The sequence below is a fragment of the Amblyomma americanum genome, chromosome 7, assembly GCF_052857255.1.
Source record: "Amblyomma americanum isolate KBUSLIRL-KWMA chromosome 7, ASM5285725v1, whole genome shotgun sequence".
Taxonomy (NCBI): Eukaryota; Metazoa; Arthropoda; class Arachnida; order Ixodida; family Ixodidae; genus Amblyomma; species Amblyomma americanum.
In genome coordinates this window covers 68,164,689-68,190,403 of record NC_135503.1, presented here as the reverse complement: position 1 = coordinate 68,190,403, position 25,715 = coordinate 68,164,689, and the positions used below count along the sequence as shown (strand labels likewise).

At 47.1% G+C, this 25,715-nt stretch overlaps 2 protein-coding genes and 1 pseudogene across 2 annotated transcripts; 1 reads left to right on the top strand and 2 right to left on the bottom strand.

Moving 5' to 3' along the window:
- Nucleotides 1-2,293: 2,293 nt before the first annotated feature.
- On the bottom strand, nucleotides 2,294-4,159 carry LOC144097771 (uncharacterized; annotated as a pseudogene).
- A 1,702-nt stretch (nucleotides 4,160-5,861) lies between these two features.
- Nucleotides 5,862-18,573, top strand: LOC144099284 (sulfotransferase ssu-1-like). Its single transcript, XM_077632468.1, has 2 exons — nucleotides 5,862-6,043; nucleotides 17,088-18,573. Exon 2 carries the CDS (start codon nucleotides 17,156-17,158, stop codon nucleotides 18,107-18,109), a length of 954 nt encoding a protein of 317 aa, XP_077488594.1. The 5' UTR covers nucleotides 5,862-6,043; nucleotides 17,088-17,155; the 3' UTR covers nucleotides 18,110-18,573.
- LOC144097190 (uncharacterized) lies at nucleotides 13,138-15,034 on the bottom strand. Its single transcript, XM_077629941.1, has one exon. It carries the CDS (start codon nucleotides 14,765-14,767, stop codon nucleotides 13,562-13,564), a length of 1,206 nt encoding a protein of 401 aa, XP_077486067.1. The 5' UTR covers nucleotides 14,768-15,034; the 3' UTR covers nucleotides 13,138-13,561.
- Nucleotides 18,574-25,715: the final 7,142 nt, after the last annotated feature.

Genomic DNA, 25,715 nt, shown 5'->3' with positions numbered 1-25,715 from the left:
TCGAGAACCCAGCATGTTGTGGCTTGCTCGCATACACAGTGCACTTCCGGCATAATTCATGAAGAATTTTGGAGCACTACACAAGAAGAAGTCGACAATGACAAGCAACTAGTTTGTGTTTATTGGTAGTTCCTCCGTCTCCTCGCGCACCTTTGGTCTAAGTGTCTTTATATCAGTATGCTTGATCAAAAGGCTGCGAAAGCTTTACTTAAGCGCCTTGTAGACATGATCCCAAGCCAAATCACCATGAAGTACAGTAGCAGTGGGGAAACATTCCGGCCGGAATTCACCAGATATGTAAGAGCCACCAGAACAAGCAAACCTTTTGAACAAAAACATGATTCCTAAGTAGTTTTCTGAGATAGATGAGCTACACTGGGCAACCAGTCGAGCGTTTCACTAGGGTGTCTAGAAGGGGCGGTGTGAAAACCGGTCAGGAAAAGGTGGCCCCTTCCGCGTGACTGCCGCGCGGCGGCGCTGTTGCCAGTGGCGCCGTCAGCGCGCGCGGCGCGTCTGCTTGCGCGAACAAAGAGAAGGCTGTAGAGGAAACGGGCTTTATTGAATTTTCGATGTTTTGGTAGGCACCGCAGTTTTTTAGACATTATAAAGTTTAAACGACGCTGCTGTTGACACACAGACATGGAGAAACACATCAGTATCTTTGGGAATCTGTGCGAACTTTGCGCGAGTTTTCTGCTGCCGAAGGCGTTGGCCGAAGGCACATATTTTAAATATCTCTGCTAAAAGCAGTGAATTTTTGTGGTGCTTATGAAGGTTGAATGTATTCTGCAGAATTGTATAAGCAAAATTTTTTTCTCATGGGTGAACGCAGTCGTTATCGCCAGGAACACCGGATTTTTTCGTCCGTTATCTTTTGCGGCGTTGTTATCACGCTTGAAAGGAGTTCACTGTTTCTACCTTCCAAAGCAGCACTAAACCATCGCAAGCACGCGGTTGAGAGGTTTCAGGGTCATTTCAACCACTTCATCCTCGAAAATTCGCTGCTTCTGCTGTGGGGGGCGTCATGCAGCCTACGTAACCGAAATTAAGCGTTACCCGTACAGCTACAAGGCCGGGTGCTGCGACCACGATTCATGCACTTTTAATATGTTGCAAGAACCCAGTAAACGCATGCAATATGTTCTTGGACAAGCAAGCTTTATTGGCAGCCAGCAGATCAATTTTGCTGCTTGGCTCACATCACACAAGGCTTTGTTCTCTTTTCCTTTTTTTCACTCATTTCTTGATTGAGGCCCTTCAAAAGAAAATGAATCCTGGTGAGGCAGCAAAACCTTACTACAGATTTTGTGAGCTCAGAACAGTGCTCCACACAACCAATCTGTGGCACGTTTGTGCTCACTTTGTTAAATATGGTGAACGCAAATCTTGGATGCAGACGGGTTCTGCACAATTCGTTGGTTAGCCGGCACTCAATAGTATTAATCAGATCATATAGTGAGGCAGATGGGTACAGAAGCCCCCCCCCCCCCCCCCCCCCAAGTTCCACTCTTTGTACACATCAGCTGGAAGATCGCCAGGAACAGAGTCCTTCGCCACAAGGCATGCATCCCTGCATGCTCGACAGTTTGTGGAGAGGACATGCTTCCTGGCCACGTAGCCTGCAATGTAATACACGAGGAGAGCATCGCCTCTCTTTACATAGTCTGCATGGTCCACTGCGACTTCAACAGCATCCATGGGGAGTGCATCATCTTGACTATCTTCACTTTCATTTTCTTCAACTGCCTCATCCGCAGAAAGTAGATTCCAGAAGTCCTGCTGGCACACTTCCACTTGTGGGGCTTCTTGCTAGGCTGTAAAAGCTCAAGCACCTCCAAATGTTCAAATTACAAGTGTTTAAAAATTTGGCGACATTCATTTTACAGATAAGATGATACCTGATAATAACGATGAATTGTGCAGGTGTGGGTGATCATTCGCACCGCTGGCCTGCCGTACTATCCCGCACGACCGCCCGAGGCAATCTTGGCTCAGGTGCGAAGTCATAAGGTGCCTGAACCCAACTTTTTCAGTTAGCTAAAAGAGCAGCGCCTTCGTTGAATGCAAGGTTACGCGCAAACCATCCGATGTACTTCTGCTCAGAAAGCCGAGAGAGAGAGAGAAAGGGAATTTTAATGAAAGGAAGGCGGAGAGGTCGGCCGGTGGTAACAGGGCCCTGGCCTGCTACTCCACACAGGGGAAAGGGAAGAGGAGGAAAAGGAAAGTGTGAATGAAGGCTGATGATGGCATAATACAATGAGTTTCACGGGTGATGTCTATGAAACTCATTGTATTATGCCATCATAAAGCCGAGACCTTTTGCAGGGGCTTCCCACTTGTCAAGGAACTCTAGAATTGCATCTAGTGCAGCTTCCTTAGCATTGGCTGGTCTGAAACAGTACAAGTTTATGCATTTAATTTTATTTGCGTATGACAGATGATATAAAAAAAGACCACGCTGCAAATACCTTAATGCCTCTGCGGGAAATCTGGAGCTCATTACCTCAATGAGCTGCGCCACCATGGCAATAAAACCCTCGTTGGTTCAAGATTGGGGTACTTGTCCTCAATCTTCTCCTTGTAGAATATCATCGCAGGCAGTACTGGAGTGCTGAATACCTTAAATGCCAAATTCACGCGCATTTTTTCAAACCCATTTGGGTATATGTGCGACCGTGTTAATTTTGGCGCAACTCTTAGGGCAACGGTGCTGCTGTCAAGCTTTCAAGTGGTAGCGACACGATCCCAGTGCACCTGCAACATGAAGCATTTATTAGGCCAATTTTAAACCACAAAACTGCTGCAATACAGGACAAAAACTTCTTAAACTTCCCCTGCCTATGTGCGTGTGGAATCCACGTTTCATCATGGTATTCCGCACACACTCAGCGAGATGTAGAAAATCTGAGAGGAAGTGGAGAAACCTCTTTTTATCACAAGGGTGAATCACCTTGAACCTCACACCTCTGGAACTTGCATGAATGTCGATGTTGTGTCACATTGCACGGCATCATGCTGCTCCATCACAGCTGATGGAATTCTACGCGGAGGCCAGCTTTCTCGCAAAGTATTGTGGCCTCCAAAATGATCTTAGTTAACAATGCAGCCTTGACATTTTTTTTTGATGCAGACACCTGTAGAAGACAAAAGCAAGAAAACTTAATAAAAAGCATCACTCATCTGGTGGGTGATAGGTACCTATAATCTGGGTTCATTTTCCCACAAATGGTTGAAACGTAACAACTAGGCCACGGTCAGCCTTTGTGTATCTGTCCTTCTCTTCAGTACATGGCCGTAAACCGATGAAGCCTTAAATTTCCATTGCTGACTTCAAGTCCAGATGAGTGGAAAGTTTGATTTCATCGACTACTAAGCCGCCATGCCTTTTTGTGTCATCTAGTTGAGTGACCTTTTCTTTCACACAATCAAGAACCGTTTGGTTGAAGCCATACCTTGCTTTCAATGCCTGTAAAACCAAAAGAGCTTTAGCAGCTTCTGCTTGAAATTGGAGCTCACTGACACAAACCTTCATGCACTTCTGCAGGCACACACGACTGGGGAGAGCAAGGATTTTATGGCACCTCAAGTGCTCGTATAAACGAGGGCTCTTCATTCTTAGAATGACGCACTCCAAAAGCCATTCTTTTCTATATTTGTACCCATGAAGGGACCGCCGTCTTGCAGCTTCGAAGCAGGTGCGCACAGCATTCTGCTCTTTGTTGGGAAGCTAACTGGTCTAGAAAAGGATCATACGCAATTAGGCACTGTGTTGCATACAGGCAACGAAAACGGGATGTAAATGTTGTACCTTTGTTCAAGAACAGTTTATTCCATCGCAGAATTCTCTTCTTGAAGTCTCTGCAGCTCACCACGCATAACACATACCTACTTGTTTCGGCGTCGCAAGATACGCACACCATGTCTCAGCCTTGTTCTTGCACAGCAAAAAAGTGGCCGTTGTACTTTCTTTTTTGAGCGCCGCATGCGCATGAGTGCAGTTCTTTTTACTACTCTGCAAGCAGAGCATTGTTGGACTCACAAATAAGCCCACACAAAACAGCATTGCTTCTGCTCGTTGCCTAGGAGCGTCCTTGCCATTAACCTCTATTTGTGAATTCAATGGTAAGACCAATATAAGTACCTTGTGACACAGATCCATCGCAGGCATTGGCATGAAGACTTTGTCCTGATACTTTCGTCAGACTCGACAGGTAAACTTGTGGAAACTTGCTTGCCCTCCCAATACCACAACAAACTCCTCACTGTGTAGGCAAGGGCTTGCTGGGCTTCTTCTAACTGAATGTCGTGTCGAGAGTGCAAAAATTTTGACAGGAAGATGCTGCATTTTACTACGTCTTTTTGTTCTTCGCAGTCGGACAAAATAATCTTCCGCAACTGTACCGACAGACTCTCGCTGCTGGCATACACTGCCGTTTGGAAAGGTAGTATAGACAAGAGAAGGTTAACTCTTCCGATCCTGAGGTTGTCGCCTGGCACTTGGCTACTCAACAAAGAGAGAATGAGCGTAAGAAGGCGAAGGGAGCAGCGGAGACGCCCGAACAGAGAGAGAAACGGCTTGCCAAACGGAGATGCCATACTACCGGGCGTAATGGACGGCGCATAGCCGCCAAGATGAAGCCCAATGTCTCTCATTGCTAAATATACAGTGACCAGAACAAGCTCCGCCAGGGAAATGTACCTCTCGCTACGTATATCCTCGCATAGCCGAGCAAACCTACTGCCAATGTTTGTTGTTATATTCATTTGTTGATGCTGACGAATATTGAGAAGGATGCTATAATCTGCAAAAATGTACAACGTCATGTTCTGCTCTTCCCTAAACTTATGTCCGCGCTAGGAAGCACAATGAAAGCCCTTCATACAGGTACTGTTATATAAGACATCATCGTATCCACAGTTGAGACGCCCAGGTTCTTAAGGTATGCATAATTCGGCATACAACGTAAAGTTTCTCGCTAAACTAGCCACTAATTTACATCTGCTCTTCGAAGCGTCGCCTCTCACCCCACTTCGGTAAAGACTACAACTGCCTGCGTCCTCTGTGGCAGCGAATGCGAAGCGGTACCGGTTTATTGTCCGGCACGGATGACTGGGCTGATCTCTCCTGTGTTTCTGCCCAACTGGGGCAACAACAGGAGCGTTCGACGGACGTGGTTCACCGCCACCCGCTTGGCGCGCTGCTGTCGGCGCTGCAAGGAGAAGCAAAATATGAGAAAGTGAAAGTTGCCTGCGCGAAAAACGAACCCTTTCCCCGCCTTCCGTCCCCGCCGCTCAACCTGCAACGATGCTCAAATGGCGTGCCGCAACGTTCGCCGCAATCGCTTCCGTCGCAGAACTTCATGAATCACAACCGTTTCACAACGTAGCGTGCAACGCTGTCAGAGCTATACCGCGTAGTCTCTTTGCCTACATTCGCGTTGAGAAAGTAAGCGAAGAGGATAACCTATACACAACTTGAATCACGCTCACAATCCGTCAGTTAGAGAAAACAATTTTTAATGTCTAAGCAGGATCAGGAAGGTCTATCGTTTCGTTTCGCACCTCACTGCGTTTTCGTTATACGCGTCAGCGAGGCATCGAGAGGTAGCGGCATGGTAGCCACTGGTAACAGCGACCCTCACTTGGCGCAGTGATACGTTTTTGTGTGCGCAGTACGCGCGCACTACTTGCGCTTGCCTATGCATTCCTGTAAGTGCCTTTGCTTTCTTTCTCTTACTTCCCCTCCCATTATGAGGAGAGGGCTCACGTGTCTCAACAGCAGCGCCTCAGACACGCGCGAGTCCAGCGACCGCGTTCTCTTGTCCTCCTCGCCCAAGCCGCCTCCTCCGGTTTCCCAAGTGACGCAAGGCGATAGCCGCGCATAGAGCGGCCTCCTTTCGGCGGCTTACGAGCGGGCACTAAACACCGTCTGACGCTTGACGAGGCGGCGAGAAGTTTGCCGGCTGTCTGCGACTGTAACGGGCCTGTTTGGAGCCAGCTCACCGAGAACGAACCGGTCCGCCGTGCGTGCTACGCCGACAAGGTCAGTGCAAAGACGGCTGGTTGGCGTTTTTCTTGTCGACTGCATAAGCGCAAATGAGCCAGCAGTGAGCATCTCGCGTATTCTTGGCATCCCGGGGGAGAAAGTCGTGATGTGCTGATGTATGCTCGTTGCATGATTCCTGTGTGTATTGGGCTACTCAGCATCACTTAACGTCAAAACCGCAGCGCGTATGATTAAAAAGAAAGTATTCCATTGACTACGCTTCTGAATCCCGCCCACTTGTACGCCTGGCAGAAGGCGGCTGCAGTTCCATGGAGTGCTGCTCTATAAGCCTTTTCTAATAAGCCGCTGAGATAAGCCTCTTCTAATCGGTTCTTGGGAGCCGAGAGATTACAGAAATATGTCCGTCAGCCATCGTTATCTGGTATTGTAGGTAGCAATCAGCGTGCTGGGGTGCATACCTTCACGCTGTCGCCATACACACAAAACAAAAAAATAATATCTAAAGGGGACAAGTGTGGGCGCGACGCCAATACTTTCGTTCGTTGCGCTCAGCCTCTCAATAGTGTTCAGCGTTACAGTGAACATCAGTGAGCAATTAAATAAATACTCATCACAAATCAGGTTGCTTGCAGCCAACGTCAGTATCGGCACCTTTTTTTGCCTCTGCTGAACACTAAGTCAAAGATTCCAGTCGTGACCTCGTCGGCAGCCCTTCCACCTACAATCAGTGGGACAAACAGATTCCTGAGACAGTTTTTATGCGTGTCACAGGGTGAAATAGGCTCGCTGTGAAACTGAAGCGACCCTCCGCCACGACGTGCCTTTGTAAATTTACATTAAAGACGCTTGCGCAACATTAGTGCCAGAAAATTACCTTCGTAGTCACGTGCTGTAACTGCAAATTAGTGCGAGAGCAGCTCTCGCACGCGCCGAATAATAAGCATGCATAGCGAGTGTGTCCAGTTTTGGCACGCCTTCCACTTACATCACAGCTGCAGAGTGTCCCATATGTTTTTTTTTTTAAAGAAGAAGGAGAATGAGACGCACATCCTTTCAAAGATACCTCGGATGTAACTCTCTCCACAGTGCTGTTAGCGTTCGGCTTCTCAGCACGAGGCCGCGCAATGACATCCCGGCCGGGAAGTCCGCATTTCGATATAGGTGAAATGCAAGAAGACGTCCATGTGCTATGCGATGTTAGTGCACGCTAACGAGCTCCGGACTCTCTAGATGAATCCGGAGCCCTCCACTCGCGAAACACCACATAGCCCGTCTGCAGCTTGCGGACGTTAAACCCCTGGCGATATTACAGGCCGTGGTCATGGCCCCAATATCTGTATTGCAACGTAATATCTGTATTTATTACGAAACCGCCCTCCCCCAAGCCAGCCCGCTTCACATGTCCGCAGAAGGTGCATTCTCTACGGCGACTGTCCCGCCGAAATAGTACAGTCGGCGTCAAAAATAGACGGCCCAAAGGGTGTAGTAATGCTCCATACACGACTGGATGTCCTCAGTTTGAGAAGGGCGATGACGAGGTCGCGAGCTCCCAACTCCGAGGAATTTTTACCGCTGACGATGCTAAACGAGCCACCCTGGACGTCCAGAAAGCAAATCCTTGGGGGCTAATGTATTTGACGCAGACTGTAAAGTATACATACGGGGAAAACCAAGCTGAATAATAAGAAATGGCCGTCATGGCCGACGCCATTGGAGCAGAAGTCCCATGTATAGCTGCATCACCGCGCGAAGTTTGTATTCTGCACAGCTTGCCCTAGGTCGGGACTCTGCACTTCAACAAACAAAATGCACAAAAACAAGATGAAGTGACTAAACTCGCGTTATTACGATGATTGGCTCAATTTGTCACCTTGTCGTGACCGACTCTGCAACTGCATGATGAACACGCAGCATGGGTATAACATTATTTCACAAGTTCACGAATTGGTTGTGGGGACGATTTGTCATGCCGATATGATTTCATAAGCACGTTGTTGACTTTGATGTTCCACACCGTTCCCGGAAATGCCCGCACTTCTCTTTCTCTTCTGAGCAAGATTTTTTTGAAGGATATTAGAAAACGCCAGCATGTTCGCGCGTGATATCCGTTCAAGGCTGCGTGTTAAAAGAAAACGTCGTTCAGAGTCCAGTTTCTAGTTTTACACTTTCGGTTCGTCGGCAATAATCAGGACAACGTACAGAAACTCGCCGTGCGCTTATCGTTATTACCGTTCTCACTTTGTTTTCCGGGCTCATTCCCGTGTTTCAAGCACGGACAAACAGTAAGTAGTGAGGGCCATGATGCAACACCTAAGCCTGCATGTTAAAGCAAATGTCGTTGGGAATCCACTTTCTAGCTTTATTTTATCACAGTACACTTGTCACAGCAAGCAAATGAAACAATCAAATATGCCATCAGTATAAACTGGTACCGTACAACACTTTTAATACTTGGGCTTGTGCTAGCTCCGCGTGACAGCCGTAATTCCTCCCAAACTGGACGATGCGTCTTACGCATGATAGTACAGGTGCGCAAGCTAACTTGAAGAACCGGGCAAGAGGGAAGCCGAAGTTGGAATACCAAATACGTCACCCAACAGAACCATGAGTAGCCAACATACGATTAAGATCACCCATATAGTGTTTCGTATATCCCTATGAAGCGGCGCAGTGAAAAACGCGTCACGGTAAGCAACGCTGCATTTGCGCCCTTCGCAAAGGCAGGGCAATTTACAGTACAGTGCGAGAGTAGACGCGAGACGAAACCAGTTTATTTATTGCTCCTTTTCTTTCTTTTAATTTTTGACAGACGAACTAAGCGTCCTTAGAGTCCCCACTGCCATACGTTAACGGCAGCAATTTATATCGAGCATAATAATTGATAATAATAATAATTGGTTTTGGGGGGAAAGGAAATGGCCCAGTATCTGTCTCATATATCGTTGGACACCTGAACCGCGCCGTAAGGGAAGGGATAAAGGAGGGAGTGAAAGAAGAAAGGAAGAAAGAGCTCGAAGAAAAAGCACGAAGAATTGGTTTCTGGAATGCACTGTAGGCGAGGAGGCGGCACTGAGCAGTTCTGTGTAATCGGCGTGGTCGGCTGAACAGGGAATTTTTTATCTGTTTCAGCGTCAGAGTTGTTGCTCTTGCGCTTTGTCCCGCTCCAATGGAAACGCGATATTGCTCGATTCACAGTGCGTAAGTCTGCTACTTTGGAGTTGGTTGTAGTTCAGACCTAACAGACGTTGCTCCATTTTCACAGCATGTGCAGCAGAAGTACTCATTCTTGCAAGTTTGTATAGGGTGCGGCGCTTGAACTCCTAAGAAACTTCGTAGGTTCCCTGCTGTTGGCATTCCGTCATTTTCTTCTTCTGGGGGAGGCGTCTTTAAGGACACGAAAACGCTCGGCGTCATTAGTGTTCCTTCAAGCTCTCCAGAGTTTATTTATGCCTTCTTCGCGTATATTCGCAATCAGTGCTTTGCTGTCAAACCGTTGAACCAACCTGGAGAGTGAGAAAAAAAAAAGTAGAACTTCGGAGTTGAGAATAAAGCCTTTATTTTTATTTTAGACCCTGGAGGAAGCCAAGATCACGCGCTCTGGTCCACGTGTAGCCTGCTGGCAAAATTATTTTTCCTTAATAGCGCTAGCACCAAATCATTCTAAACTTGTCAAAAGTGAAGGCGGAGGACTAATCGTAACAGATAAAGGCTTAAGTTAATCCAGATTCCGGGAAAAGCGTCCTGCCGCAAATTCGCTCTTTTCTGACTGGTTTCTCGTTCAAACGGCTTTTTTTTTCTGTTTGTCAAAAATATAACTGTTCAGCCCTAAGCTGAACTGTAGTGCACACATTTCTAGTCATTCCAGATAAATATCCAATCATTTTGGTTGCATGTTAAAGAGCTAGGTGGCACTGAGTAAAAAGATCCCATTTTTTGCCCCACTGTATATTTCGTCTCACACAAAACTATACGACGGTCGCAAGTGTTCACAAGTTTGGCTTGTAAAATAATTGCATCATTTAATCTATATATTGCGAAGACTCCTTCACTCACAATGAACTTTTTTTAAACTGTATGTACTGCAGAACTTTTCTGTCTGCTCCCCGCTTCCGATATACAGCTAGAACTTTTCTGCCTTTTCCCTGTTTATGATCTATCAGGAACGCGCTCTAAGCTGCATGGTCAGATTATGCTGCTGTCGACAGCGTTCTGGTGTATTCGTGTATGTGAATATTGCTTGCAAAAATTTCAGTCCAAGTCAGTTGCTTACCCGTGAATAATGATATATCGCTGTTATATAAGGATGATGAAGATGATTTATTTATTTATTTATTCATTTTCAATACTGCAGGCCCCTTTACGGGGCCCTAGCAGGTGGGCATACACAACAGTTACAATGAGGCAAGAACTACATCACACAACACAAGGAAATTTCAAAATGCGGCAAGAACACATGCAAAGATAAATCTGGTAGAACAGTGGTTCATTTGCCTACCTGAGGACAAACTATGTACAATCGGCTCCAGACAAGGTTACCATATGAAGTGATCAAACACGGCTAACAGTGAACAACATGCACGTAGAAGCGAAAAAAAAAAAAACCCTGGCGCTCAAGACAAGATACGTATATGTTGGAAACAATAATAATACTGAAGGATAGCGGACAATTGAACCCAGGAAAACAAACTATGACTACGCAAGGGGTAATGCACTGATTAAGACGACAAGAAAGAACGGATGTGAAACGGATTATCAATACCCAGAGGCCCATGTGCATCACTGAGAGCGTTACTCTGCGGCAATACCGGCCTCGAGCCTTGTAGCGAACGTTGTTAAGGTCGGCGCATGAGTAATCGAGGCATCCAGTTTGTTCCATTCTCGGATGGCTACAGGAAAAAATGAATGTTTAAGTGCATCTGTGCGATAGGAATAATCAGTTAGAGTGAGCGCATGTTTGTGTCGTGTCGGTCGAGTCTGGGACGGGCAAATATATTTTGACACATTGATGTTATAATCGTTATGCAACAGTTGGTACAAAAATTTTAAACGCGCGTGCTTTGCTCTCATTGATAGCGTCGGGAGTCCTGAAATAGCTGCAAGGTTCGATGGGGAGTCAGTACGCTTATATTTGTTATGGATGAACCGTAGTGCCTTTCTTTGTATTTTTTCTAGTTTTGCTATGTTAGTGGTTGTTTGCGGAAACCAAACAGTGTGAGCGTACTCTAAAATAGGTCTTATGAAAGTTTTGTATGCTAGGAGTTTAGTAGATGCTGGTGCGAGTCGGATGCATCTTCTCAAAAAAAAAAAACAGTTTTCGTAAGGCTGCCGATGTTACATTAGCGATGTGTACGTCCCATCTAAAGTCAGCGGTTAGTGTAACACCAAGATACTTATGCTGGGAGACTTTAATGAGTGGCGTACCGTGAATGCTGTAAGGGAAAGATGAGGAAACTTTTTTCCTGGTTACTGTCATGCACACTGATTTTTTAGAATTGACGGTCATCTGCCATCTATCACACCAATCCACCACAGCGTCAAGTGACTGGGAAAGCGCAATGTGGTCTTCCGGACTTTCTATTTTCCTGTAGATGATGCAGTCGTCTGCAAATAGCTTAATGTTACATTTAATCTGAGTGGTTATATCGTTAATATAGATAAGGAAGAGAAGTGGGCCAAGAACGGAGCCTTGCGGAACTCCCGAAGTGACCGCGGTTATTTTAGAAGGCATATTTTGAAAGATTACAAATTGAGAACGGTTAGATAGAAACTCTTTGATCCAACCCAGAACTTCCCCCCGCCCGATCATGCACTGCAGCTTTGCGATTAGTTTGTTATGGCACACGCAATCAAACGCTTTGGAAAAATCTAGTAGTAATATATCAGTTTGACTGCAGGTATCGATGCTGAGGGCCAAGTCATGAACGACTTCAATTAACTGAGTGATAGTCGACAGCCCTCGGCGGAAACCATGCTGGTCAGGTGATATCAACTTATTATGCTCTAGAAAATCTGTTAGATGTTTTGAGATTATGTGTTCGAAAACTTTACATGCTGTGCTAGTCAGTGAAATGGGCCTGAAGTTTGATGCACTACTGACATCTCCTCCTTTATGGATCGGAATGATTTTCGCCAGCTTCCAGTCATCCGGTAGTTTTGACACAGCAAGTGATTTGCGGAATATTATGCCGAGATATTTGCTGCACCATTCGGCGTATCTTTTCAAAAATGCATTGGGTATGTTATCAGGCCCGCTGGCTTTCTTCGTATCGATGTTCAAGAGAAGATTGAAAATTCCGTCATCAGTTATGTTTATTTCTCTGATATCTGAAGTTCGGGTGGTTGCCATCTGGGGAATAACGCCATTATCGGTGGTAAATACGGACTGAAAAAAGTCATTAAAGTAATTAGCCTTCGCACTGTTTTCCTCTGGTGTCTGTTCGTGTCCTGCTGTGTTTCTATTGCGGAAGTGGTTCCAGAACCTGTGTGGGCTATAAGTAAGGAAGTCAGGCAGCGTAACACTAAAGTAGTATTCCTTTGATTTCATCATTTTATCCTTGAAGATTTCAACTGCACTGGCTAATTTTTGTGTTCTGTCGGGGTTAGTACCTTTGGACTTAATAGAGCGACGCAGCCTTTTCACTTTGCGTTTTGCATGAATGACCTCTCGCGTGATCCACGGGTTCTTTGTTTTAACGCGCTTGTTTTTTGAGGGGACATATCTGCATATACAGAAAAAAATGATTTCCTTGAACTGGAGCCAGAGGGAGTTTACATCTGAGCTTGCTTCAGATGCTGCTTCGGCAAACATCTGAAACTCGTGTGCAAGATGTGTTGTTATACTAGCGTCGTCGGCTCTATTAAAATTACTTACTGTCGATTGGGAGGAGCGGGTTGTTATTAGAATATTGAGTGGTAACTCGCAGACTGGTATACTGTGATCAGAAATGCCGTCGATTATGTCAAGCTTAGTCTGGTGTGTTGGGAAGTTCTCGCTTACTAGTATTAGATCGAGAATGCTTTTTGCTGTGCCTAGTATGCGAGTTGGACGGGAGACTGTTTGATATCGATTAAAATTCAGCATTAAATCAATGAGTGCATCTGAGGCCGGATCAGTATGGTGCAATGTACCCCAGTCAATATCCGGAAGGTTAAAATCGCCCATGATGATTAGTCTAGAGTTCCGTACGTGCACTTGCATATAATCGTGTACAGCACTCAAGCAATCATGTCCGGAAGAGGGGCTCCGATAAACACATCCCACGACAATGCTGACGCCATCACATAGAATCTTGCAAAACACTGCCTCTGCTCCCGGGATGTCCGGCAGAGGGATAAAGGAAAAGTGGTTCTTTATCAATAACGCAACGCCACCACCCCGGGAAAGCCTATCTTTACGCATCACTGAGTAGTTCGGAGGGAAGATTTCTTGACTACCAATATCACTCGAGAGCCACGTTTCTGTGACAGCCACAATATCTGGATCTTGGTCAATGAGGACAATTTCGAGTTGCTCTACTTTATTCACTACACTTCTGGCATTTATGTTCAATAATTTTATTTTTTGAATGTGCTCTTCGACGCGTCATTCGGGGGCTGGAGACGTTGTCGTTTTGGCTTTCTGGGGTAGTTGCTTTGTCGTTTTTTTTTCCCAAACGGCACTTTCACTGCGTTTTCACTGTCCCAGACAAATGCTTGACCATTAATGTACAATTTATTAAAGGAAAGGGATACTTTGTCGCCATTGTCCCGGTTAGGCTTCGCGCTGTCCCACAACTTTTTCCGAATATCTCTAATTTTCCGCGAGAAATCTTCGCCAATGGACAGATCGGAATTTTTAAGCTTGAAGCCTCGTTTCAGTATTGATTCTTTCTCTCTGTAGTCTAAAAGCTTCATAATAACAGGTCTAATTTTGTTTCCAGCAGGCTGCCCCAAACGGTGGATACGCTCGATGGCCACTGCGTCGAGATCTAGTTTATCCTGGACAATATCTTTATTTACCCTTTCTCTGAGTGTTTCCTTGGTCTCTTCCTCACTCTCCGATAGGCCATAGACAATTAAATTACATCTTCTGCTTCGGTTGTCCAAGTCGCCTATTCTTTCCTCTAACCTTTCTATGACTTCGCTCATCTGAGCGACCTGCTCCTGGCAGGAAGTGACCTGTTTCTCTAGTCTAGCAAGAGCATCGAGTTTATTGTCTATGTCCGCCAGCCGCTTCTCCTTTATTTCTTTTATGTCAGAGGCAATTTCTTGAAGCTGCGTAAGTATCTGAGCTGTGTCCGGTCCAGGATTGGCTTCGATATCACCCCCCAACAATAGCAGTTTGCGCAAGCTTACAGTAACATCAAACAACAGCCGCGGGCACGGCAGCACCAACAAGAATGGGTTGTTAGAGCGAATACAAACGCCGTAGCGTTTTCTCACCTGCACAAGAAGCAAGAAAGGATTGTCGGTGAACCGCATCCTGGTAGCGCTGCCGTGCCCAGTGGCCGCCGCGCGCGTGGGGTGGCAATATATAGCCCAGTCTGGTGGTGTCGCCACTTGTCCCAGATGCATGTAGTGGTCTGCGCATGTGGTCGCTGATTGTAGAATCCATCGGTGATCCCATGTGGGCGCGTGTAGCTGGTCTGGTGGGCGTACGTCGGCAGTGTCTGATCCGTGAGTCATTCTTGAAGGCAGCTGCATGCTTCTGTCACCGGCATGATCTAGCAGGGCCAAGAAAAGCTGCACAAGAAGCAAGAAAGGATTGTCGGTGAACCGCATCCTGGTAGCGCTGCCGTGTGTAGGAACCTCTAGTGTGTTCGATAGGTGTTTTGACACTCAACTTCTGAAAAAGGCATAGAAAGATATCCCGGCTATAGAATTAAGGCTGCCGTGAGCATTCCACTCTGCTTTATGGACCACACTTTTAATTTCGTTCAAAATTGAAATTGTCGGAAGATTAACGTTTTAACGCAGCTGCGCTGTATAAATGCAAAGCCAGAAACCAAAAACAATAACGTGAAGCGTGCCCCATGCCGCCTGTGAGGGGGGAGCATATTTGTTGTTTTCGCTGACGCACAGAGAGCTTTAGTTCCCCTCGCAATCATTATTAACTGCGAGCATGAACGGTGCCTCGTTTTACACAGGTTCCATGGAGACAGGTGGCAACCGCTTTGAGGTCCAGCGCCGCTCGAGCGTGGGAAAACATCGCTCCCTCATTCATCGCTATGCGTTCGCAATGTTTTTCAGAAAGCAAGCGGGGTCGCTTCGCTCTTCTCATGGGATATATCAACGGCTATCGGGAACTGCAAATTAGGGCCCCGTCGCTTTGCCGTTAGGTGCGATGTGTAGTAGCCGGGTGAAACATTATAGCTTTACTTGTTTCATTTCACTACCCAACCACGTTCTTCGTAATTTATGCACATTCTCACTGGCTTACCATGATTAGTACCTCTTCAATTAATCTTGGTTTAAAACAGAATTTCAAACCTATCTATAATTAATTAATTTTCTGGCCACAAGCTGCAGTCTTGACTCTGCCTATGGTACCGATGTCAAAGTGGATGAAACTGGAGCAGGACCGATCATTAAATTGTCCTTTATATCCTCCGCCTCAACCTTAGGGAATTCACTTATTAGCAGACCAGCCATTTTGTATCACAGACACCACAGCCATGACCTTATGGACTAGACACTAAGCGTTAGAACTCCGCAGCGGTCAGCCGCAATGACGAACGCGCAGAGGCCACTGCAAAGCGCAGGTACGCGTAAGTAAAAAATGTTCAAATGGGGCTTTATCTGAGTGCTGTAACCAGGGTTCCGCTATTCACTGCGAAAGCTACGTGGTGCATTTTCTTTCAAATCAATGGCAATTGTGTTGTGCTGTGTCGTCGTCGAGAACTCCTGCTTTCATTCAATGGCAAATGATAATGTGAGCCAGGTGCATGGGCTGGGCAGCAGAGGGATTCCAGGTGGCGTCTTCGTGGTCACGTGATATCCAGTGGTTTAGCATGCAACTATTTGAACATCGAGTCGGACTTGGAGAAAATAGAACGGGTAAAACTAATGTTGTTGCTTTTCGTCCTTGCCAAGGATGAAAAGGGACAACTGCTGCATAGAGCGCTAGCTCTAAGGGCGAGGGTTCCCGGGCACCACAAAGCTGTGCTCGTACACGTAAAACGCACGAGGCGAACTCAATAAACGGCAGCCCGCGCGCTTTCCCCGCCGCTTCGTCCGGGTTGTAAAGAAAACAGATATAAAGTCACGGTGTGCAAACCCCACAGGTAAGCTTCGGTGGGAAAGGAAAACACAAGAAGCGCGCAAACAACGGGAGCTAAAGGCATGAAATTCTCCCGGCCCTCTTCGAGAAGGGGCGCCTACAGAAGCCGCGACCTTCTTACTGACCAGTGAATCGGCAGGGAGCCGCGGGGACCGTTAGTGAGGAGAGTAGTGCATTCGGTGCGGCGGCCACCATGCAGCTGCGAAAAGGAGCCATACCGACCACGTTGTAGAGTCAGCGAAGGTGTAGCAGCACATGCGGTCAGTCCCCCCTACGGAGGCTCCGTGCTGGCGGAGGACGTAGATACAAGGCGTTCGGAACCTCTCCACGCATACAAGCTCGCAGCTGATGCCTTCCTGTTTTCGGTTCTTTATCGCTGGCTTCCGCGTATGTCGGGTGCGCTGAGAACAACAGGAAACTGGGAGACAGTCCGGAGAAGGCTGGAACTTCGTCACAAGAGGCCTTTTCGGATCACAAGGCTGTGATTATGAATTAGTGCTTTCGACAATGCATAATTGAGGATAGAGAGTAAACCAAGCATTCCGACCGCTTTATGTAGGCAATTGTACTGGCACTGCCAGATAATGTGCGACATTAAAACACGTCACACAAATACGGAGAACGTCGGTTTGACCCTCTGTGCTGAACGCAAGCACCAGAGTACGAACAATGGCAGAAAAGGTAGATTTTATGTCACAAGGTACAGCAGAATGTGCAGTTGAAGAGTCTGAAAGCCATTTTGATATGGAACTGGAGCGCACGCTTCATGCTTTCAGGCGTCATGGGCACACTGAATGATCTTGCTGCTCATTCTGTTCGCAGGAAACCAGGAATCAGCAGAAACTCTCGCACCATTCGACTCTCGCCTGCAAAGACCCGAGAAGTCCAGCATGGTTGTCATCGATGTGCGTCGCCCGAATGGCCCGCACTACCAGGACATGGATGGCGTGCTGCGGCTCAGCCCAAATTTCACTGTCGAGATGCTGCGCTCTGCCCTCAGCTACAAGCCACGACCTGATGACAAGTTTGTCGTCACGTATCCCAAGTGCGGAACTACATGGACGCAACACATTGGCTTTCTCATCTTCAGCAAGGGCGTTCCCCCAACCAGCGGCCTGGAGTTCTTCAAGAGCAGTCCATTCATCGAAATGCTGGGCGCCGACAGTGTGCGAGACATGGTACGACCCGGAGTAATCAAGACGCACCTTCCCTACCACCTCATGCCCATGCATCCAGAGGCTAAGTACCTCTGCGTCTGCCGCAACCCCAAGGACACCTGCGTGTCCCTATTCCACCACACGCGGGGCTTCACGGGATACGACTTCGCCGATGGCAAGTTCGACGACTTCTTCGAGATCTTCATCTCTGGCGAGAACGACTATGGGGATTACTTCGACTACGTTTTGGAGTGGTACGAGCACCGCAACGACCCGAACGTCCTCTTTCTCCACTACGAGGACATGAAGGCCCAGCCACGCGAGAATGTTCTCAAGATCGCGGAGTTCTTCGACAAAGACTACCACAAGTTGCTTCTGGAGAACGAAGAGATTCTCCAGAACGTCATAAAGTACAGCGACGTCAAGTCCATGCAGAATTACGCCTTGGAGAACTTTACAAATTTCTTCACCAAGAAAATAGAAGCAGACGCACCGCAAGGCCTTAAAGTATTTCACGAGGTGTCGCAGAAGAACCCTTCCACTGCCAGCTTCATCCGCAAAGGTATTGTCGGAGACTGGAAGAATCACTTCTCTCCGGAACAAAACGCGAGGCTGGAGAAGAAGATCCTGGAACGCTTAGCAAACACCGATTTTATTGACACGTGGCGAAAACATGGCGTCATGTAGTCCTTTTCCGAGGCACACGTGTTCATTTTGTGGACTTGTTTACAGTGATAAATTGTATTAAATTTTCTCAGTATCCTCATCGAGCGCCATAATTTCTAAAGACACTGCGACAGTCGTCTTCATAACCGCCAGGACGAAAGACGCAGGTACTGTCAAATGTCTCCGTATCGTAGGCAGGTTTCTCCGCAGGAGTCAAGATGCATGACTTCACAGGGGATACTCATGAAGAGACATAATTTAAGATTGATCGCATTTCCCCGTTAAATCAATGTGCCTCCGTAATGAAAGCAACCCCCTCCCCCTATCCCTCATTCCGTCTTTCAAAAAGTGTGCTTTTCTTTCCTTTACGCAACAATCACACCCTGCTTCTGGGGTGCACACTCTGCTGCTGATGATAGTAAATACTTACAGGAGACTTCATCCGAACGCAGAAATAAATACGAAATTCTACAACGAGCCATATGTCATATAGCCCCGCCGCGGTGGCTCAGTGGTTAGGGCGCTCGACTACTGACCCGGAGTTCCCGGGTTCGAACCCGACCGCGACGGCTGCGTTTTTATGGAGGAAAAACGCTAAGGCGCCCGTGTGCTGTGCGATGTCAGTGCACGTTAAAGATCCCCAGGTGGTCGAAATTATTCCGAAGCCCTCCACTACGGCACCTTTCTTCCTTTCGTCTTTCACTCCCTCCTTTATCCCTTCCCTTACGGCGCGGTTCAGGTGTCCAACGATATATGAGACAGATACTGCGCCATTTCCTTTCCCCGCAAAACCAATTATTATTATTATTATTATTATTATTATTATTATTATTATTATTATTATTATTATTATTATTATTATTATTATTATGTCATATATGGAAACTATAATACATATCATTCAATTGCACATATCGGAAATTTCGTTCTATTTGAAGCATTCCTTATTACTGGAAGACAAAACGGTTGGAGATCAAAAATACGCGTACAGAGCATAAATAGGCGCTTACAGGGCAACCAGCAGCATACACCAGTAAAAAAAAAAAATAGCACAGGGTGAGGCAGCATCAAAGACGCAACTTAAAAAGGTACTTGTTTTGATGTTTTATACGGCTTTTCTGATTTTTCGCATTTTCGATCTCTGAACACATATATGAAGAGTAATCCAAACTAAGAGAAACCAAACCAGAAAACCCAAGAAACTTTCAACAGTCTCGGAAGTGAACAACAGTTTACAGTTGGTAGCGAGGTGCTGGAAGTGGTGAGGGAACACGTCTGCTTAGGGTAGGTAGTGACCGCAGATCCGGATAAGGGGTGCGAAACAACTAGAAGAATAAAGAAAACGGTTTGTTCATTGCGGTATTGTTCTGCACCACCAAAGGTGCCCCACCGTCAGAGAGAGTATAGCAGATGATGTCCGGCAGAAACCCAGGACTTGCAGGTGATATAACTCAAGCTTTATGTACAGGAATTTTCGTATTTACAACAGCATCAGCAGCGAGCACAACAACATAGAACATGAAATAGCAACAGGGCAAATCCTCCCTCCTCGACATCGCCGAAGATGCAAGGAATCTAAATCTTGTTCAAAACCATTTTCCACACTCCGGCTCCCGGTTCTAAAGACCTCGGAGCCTGGCCCATATTTAGCACCACCCAATCATGGCAGACTCGCCACATGATTGCTTTGCAGAACGCATAGCATGCCATCTAATTACAACGAGGTTTATAAACCTATCCAAAATATACATAGCGCAAAAAGAACATCAAACTCACTTCAAGAATCGGACATTCCGAGAAGTGACCCTCAGAATGATTTGCCCACTGGGTTACGTGCCACGCCCAACAGTTCCAGTGTGGTCCACAAAATCTCTCCCCTACCAAAGAGAAAGAAAAACACATGGAAAAACATCAAAACACTCCCACGTGTGCGCCAGTTTCTCGAGCACCCGTGACCTATAGGCGTCTCCCGGAATTAGCGCAGGTATCGGCCCCAAACGAGCGGCCACCTTCGCGAACCGCGCTGTACCGCGTTCACACGCGACTCATCTGCCAAAGACAGCGGTCCCACCCAAGTACCTCCCGAAATGTGGCCAGTGATAAAACTCAAACGGGCCGTCACTGTCTTGGAGCATGTGACGGAATCCGTTCTGTCCGGCGCCGTTTCCTTATGAAAGCCCGCTCCCGAGAACTGCTGACGATCAGTGCTTTCGCGCGCTGGAGCCACTACAGAACCCCAGTTAGCCGCACCGTCACGTACAATGAGTCACTTTTACTGGCCCCGTCAAGAGCGGGCGCCTGACTCCATCTCGTCAGGCAGTGTTTACTCTTCAAGAATCCTGCCGATCTTCCGAACGAGACGTTCGTTGCAAGTTTGCGCCATACCGGGTTTCCATAAAGACGAGGAGAACGTCATCATGCGGCGGCTCTTTGTAAAGTGAATAGGCCGCCTTGGCGGGGGTGAAACAAACCGCGCGACTCTGCCACCGGTTCCTTTGGGTGCCCGTTCTTCGCATGACGACTTCGGGAGGCTTGGGCGAACCGGCTCCTCCCTCTCACTATGCTGCGCCCTGGACTGGTCAACGCCATGCATGCTTACCTTAGTGTGCCTCATGCCGACTCTTGCCGGGGGCACCCGGGAGACCGGGAAAATAAACCAAAGGACCAATGGTCCTAACGACACCTCGCCCCTCCAGAGATCCCCCAGTGACCAACAGCTCGCCGGCGGAGTTCAATTCTCCTTGCCGCAAGGAAGCGGTGACTACGCATAGAGCATGCTAGCCGTTTAAAAATAAGAATGGGCTTGAGCGCATTTGGCAGGTTCTGTCAAATCATGAACAGCAGGTTACGAATATCGCTCAAGAAAAGAGTGTACAACAGCTGTATCCCACCGGTACTCACCTATGAGGCAGAAACATGGAGGCTTACGAAAAGAGTTCAGCTTAATTCAAGGACAGTGCACCCAGCTATGGAAAGAAAGATGATAGGTGTAACGTTAACAGACAGGAAGAGGGCAGAGTGGGTTATGGGACATGCAAGGGTTGGTGACATCCTAGTCGGGATGAAGAGAAAAAAATGGGCTTGGGCAGGGAATGTGATGCGAAGGCAAGATAACTGATGATCCTTAAGGGTAATGGGATGGATTCCAAGAGAGAAGAAGCGCAGCACGAGGTGGCAGTAAGTTAGGTGGGTGTATGAGATTAAGAAGTTTGCGAGGATACGGTGGCTGCAGCTGGCAAATGACAAGGTTAATTGGAGAGGCCTTTGTCTTCCAGGGGGCGTAGTGAGGCTGATGACGAATATTACAAATCATTTCAATTTATTTGATCTTTGGCTCCTCTCACATAACCCGCGATACAGCTTTACAGCGAATGGAGTCCCATCTCTTTAGGCTTCGTCTTGCCGACTGCCTGTCTGCACTCAGTACTGACTGGCACCGCTGCCGCCGCCATCGTCTGTAACGGGGGCGCGGTTCCCGTCAAGCCGACGATTTTTGCTGGCGTTTTTGCCGTGTTCCTAGCACTATGATGTGGTGCTGAATAAATTGAATTGAATTGGTTCATCTGGGTCCAGTAGACAGGCCCGTGCACTTTCTTGTTCATTTCTTGTGCCCCCCCCCCCCCTTCCTTCAATTTAAAGCTGCACGTCTGGATACTCGTTTACCCCCTCAAGAAAGACCCGAATTGACACTGAAACTCCGGATTTTTCAACTTAAAAACTCTTCATGCGACAGCATTAGCAGGGTCAGGCAAAAATTGCCCTGCAGCGCTCGTGTTTATGTAAAGCCTCCACCTGACAACTGTAGCATATGGCGCTTAGGAAGACTTCCTTCTCTCCACCTACCGCCTGCCAACCGCCCCTTCTCCATCTCTGCACATCCACATCTCTACTTGTAGGCGAGAGAAGGGAGACGCCGGACGAAGAGTAACTCGGCAAAAATGTAAATCACTACGCAGAAAATGGCTCGGACAACAGCAGGCCAACGTGAAAATTAGGCAGCTCTGCTAAGAACTGTCTGGGCAAAAATCAGGCTTGCGGGAGCTATTTCTTTTCGCACTGCTCGAAAGACCAAACTGGGAAGCTATAAGCCCAGGGGTGGCTGCATGTTACACGGTGAGCGCCGGTGCAGTGACGCGTCACTTAACTGCTGCGCCTCTGCGGCGGTAGTGGTATGAATATACCTGCCATCTAACCATGTGACACATTTCGCGTGTTTGCGTAGTCAGAATTGGAATTCTGTAAGAATTGGAAGAGTCAAAATTTATTAAAGATTGGCGTATGAAAGAAGAATGGTATTGTATTTACTCTGCACCAATCCAAGTGATCGCCCCAAACCTGTTTGCTGGAAACAACTTTCCCGTTTGCCTGTAGATTACTCCGAAATAGGCCAGAAAAATCTCTCAAATTATTTAGTTTTCGCGCCGAGGATTGCACCGATTCTCTCGATAATGAGCAGGCGCGGCTTATCACTTTCTTTAATCTCGTTGTGACAGCTCGGATGGGGCGGTATCGAAGCGTTAAGTTTTGTTTTTGGACGTCAACATAGGACTGCGGAGATTTCCATAATAAACGTCACGACTTTCTGTTCATTTCAATGATTTTCGTATTTCTACAACTGGGGCAGCATTATTACAATAAATCAATAATTTGTTAGCTGGAAAAGGTTTCGTTTAAAGATACTATATTTGCGTGCGCCGAAAGTTCACAAGGTGAACTAAAGTAAGGAGTAAGGAAGAAAGGAGTAAGGAGAGAGTGAGCTGTCCTCCAGCGTACTCCCTCTTATGAAAAAAGAGTGCGCTAGAGAACAACTTACTCCCTTTTTACTCCCATATAGGCGCGTCTGTGTTTAGAGCGCAATGCTTGTTCAGCGCTCTTTACCCAAAACGGCACTGTACCTCGCTCTCTCTTTATGGCTAAGAATGCCCGTTATTTCTATTTGGAAAACGCGCTCGGGGATGTCGGGGCTGTGCTCCGGATGTCGATAAGACTCTGCTGACTCACATTACGTTTCACACTGCCGATTTCGATCACTCAAATATAGGGCAAAGAGTATCCCGCTCACTTCAGAATCGTCCTGCGCCGCGAACTGCTGTCCAGCATTTCTAGATACGTCCAGATGACATGCCTGCGCGTCACGCATTTGCACACTGCCCTTCAGCGGGGAGATGACTTTCTTTTTATCTAGGAGTTGCTTTGGAAGATGACAAAACGTGCATTAAGAGAGAAAGAGATGAAAGGAATGGCAGCGAGGTATACCAGGCAAATTTCTGTGGGCTGCCCTGCACATGGGAAGAGACGGAAGCATAAGGGCAAACGTTAAAATGGATTCTCAGAAAAGTGGAGAGTTGGGCTTGTTAGTTTACGTTCATGTTAGGAACGTAACATGTTAGGAACGTAACATGTTCCCAACATGTTAGTATGGATCATGTTCATTTCGAACTTGATTCTGTAACAATGAAGCACGTCCCCACTGAGTCTCCAATTTGGCTCTCAAGCCTATGCCAATGAGCTATTTGAAAACGCCTGTATGGGCCTCCTCGCCCATGCAGGGATCAAGAATCGTGACCCTTAGGTATGCCAAGTCTTAACAAAATTAAGTATCGTCTAAGGACGATTCTAATTTCAAGTGCACAGGAACCATTTTAAAAGACTACTCTCAAACTCGTTTTAACGTGGCAGCATTACCGAAGATCAACTCCACTCGTACGTTCAGGATAGAAACTGCCTTTTGGCGATACATATTCAAAGTCCGCGCATGGCAGAGCGGTCTGGGGCAGACCTCTGCCTGTTCATCTGAATATGACGGAGTTTCGTGTTTCACCCTCCGCCAAAATAACAAGAAAACTCGCTATGCCTCAGTCATTACATAATGATGTCCAGAGAAGGACCTTCAAATAATGAATCCTGCAGCTGTTGTTGCCCTCCTTCAGAAATGTGCTAGTTTAACAGTGTTCCATAACGCCTGATTCAGCCAGCACGAAAGAGGTTGCGCCTTAGTTCCAAATGCGGTGGTTGGAGTACCGTTCTCTTTCATAATGGTTCCGTTTACTTTGCAAGTACCGGCCGTTTACGGCCTCCTTTGACGCTGTCTATTCGAAAATGAACCGACAGATGCCGCTGCCTTGCTACGCATTAAAATGATAGAACGCTAGCTTGCATAACACTCTATTTCCTCTTTACCTCTGCGGCAAGGACAAACGCGCACATTTCAGCTCCAGCTTGCAGCCAGCAACCTGCCAGAGTTCGGAACGGAGCAGCGGGGGCAGCCTGAACTCTTTGTCAGAACAGGTGAGTGGTTCCTCTCGTGACCTTGTCGCACAGTGTAATTTAGTACTCGGTCTCGCAGCATGGCGAACTGCAGAAGCATGATTCCTGCGCTATCTTACATGCGCAGAGGCTATACTTGGCATATGGGATCCGTAGAATGCCTGCCCCTAGGAATCTTTTCTGTTGGAGCGCTAGCTGTTGAAGAAAAAATAAGAAATTATAGAAGAATTTCAACCCCACTATTTCAGAAGGACAATCAAGACTTCTTTCAGCCTGCCTTCTATATTGCGCCAAAAATTCTCTGAAGGGCTTGCCGATGGCAACCGGACTTTGTTTGGCCTGGCACTACCCGGTCAGCGGTCCTTCGCTTGACTAGAACCGTTCAATCGACGATATAGACGTTTGTTACTGCTCCAGAAATGGGAGGCGCATGTCGTATTACATGGTTCCTCGCCGCATGCGTGAAAACTCGCATACTGGTGGTCTTTCCCAGCAACGGCTCCCGGAACGCGAGCAGTATAGCGATAACTCCGTGCTTCCGACGCTCGAACACCGTTACAGTCCGATGGTGCAGGCAAGCAGGCACCAGGAGTTACATTAGCTGCATGCCGTTAGTGGAGCTAACCAGCAAAGTAGCAACAATCGACGCCTACTTTCAGGTTGACATGAAATAGGTCCCGAACCATTGGCGGGTCACCGGCAGTATAACTGACACTCACAACACCGTTAATGGTCCATGTTCCCGGTTTTTCAACGCTTGCACTGGTTTCCAGAGTTTATGTGTGTGTCTTTTTATGTTTTACTGGAAAGGAAGTTTTTCAAGCGCAGAAACGAAGTATTTACAATAAAATTCAAAACATTGTTCAAAAGGTTTATGGTTTATGGGGGTTTAACGTGCCAAACCGAGTCAGGCTATGAGGTACGACGTAGTTTAGGGCTCCGGAAATTTCGACCACCTGAGGTTCTTTAACGTACACTGACATCGCACAGCACACGGGCCTCTAGAATTTCGCCTCCATCGAAATTCGACCGCCGCGGCCGGGATCGAACTCGCGTCTTTCTGGCCAGCAACCGAGCGCTATAACCACTGAGCCACCGCGGCGGCCGAACATTCTTCAAATGTCTAGGAGAAACCCCCAAGGGGGAGTAGACTGATAATAAATGAGTAATTACTCTCTTATTACAATTCCAAATATTGCATAGCAGAATAAGCATTTCCATAAAATAAAACAAGAATGTGCCCCACGCTGGTGGCGGCCCATCCCGCTTTGACAGCACCAAGTAACGTAGAAGAGCCGCCGCTCTGAAGGCGGCTAGTAAGATATAAAATTGCGCACAACTTTTGAACCAGCCATTAGAT

Excerpts from the sequence above, each read along its gene's own strand:
- LOC144097190 (XM_077629941.1), bottom strand. The coding sequence starts at position 14,767 with ATGCGGTTCACCGACAATCCTTTCTTGCTTCTTGTGCAGCTTTTCTTG.
- LOC144099284 (XM_077632468.1), top strand. The coding sequence starts at position 17,156 with ATGGTTGTCATCGATGTGCGTCGCCCGAATGGCCCGCACTACCAGGAC.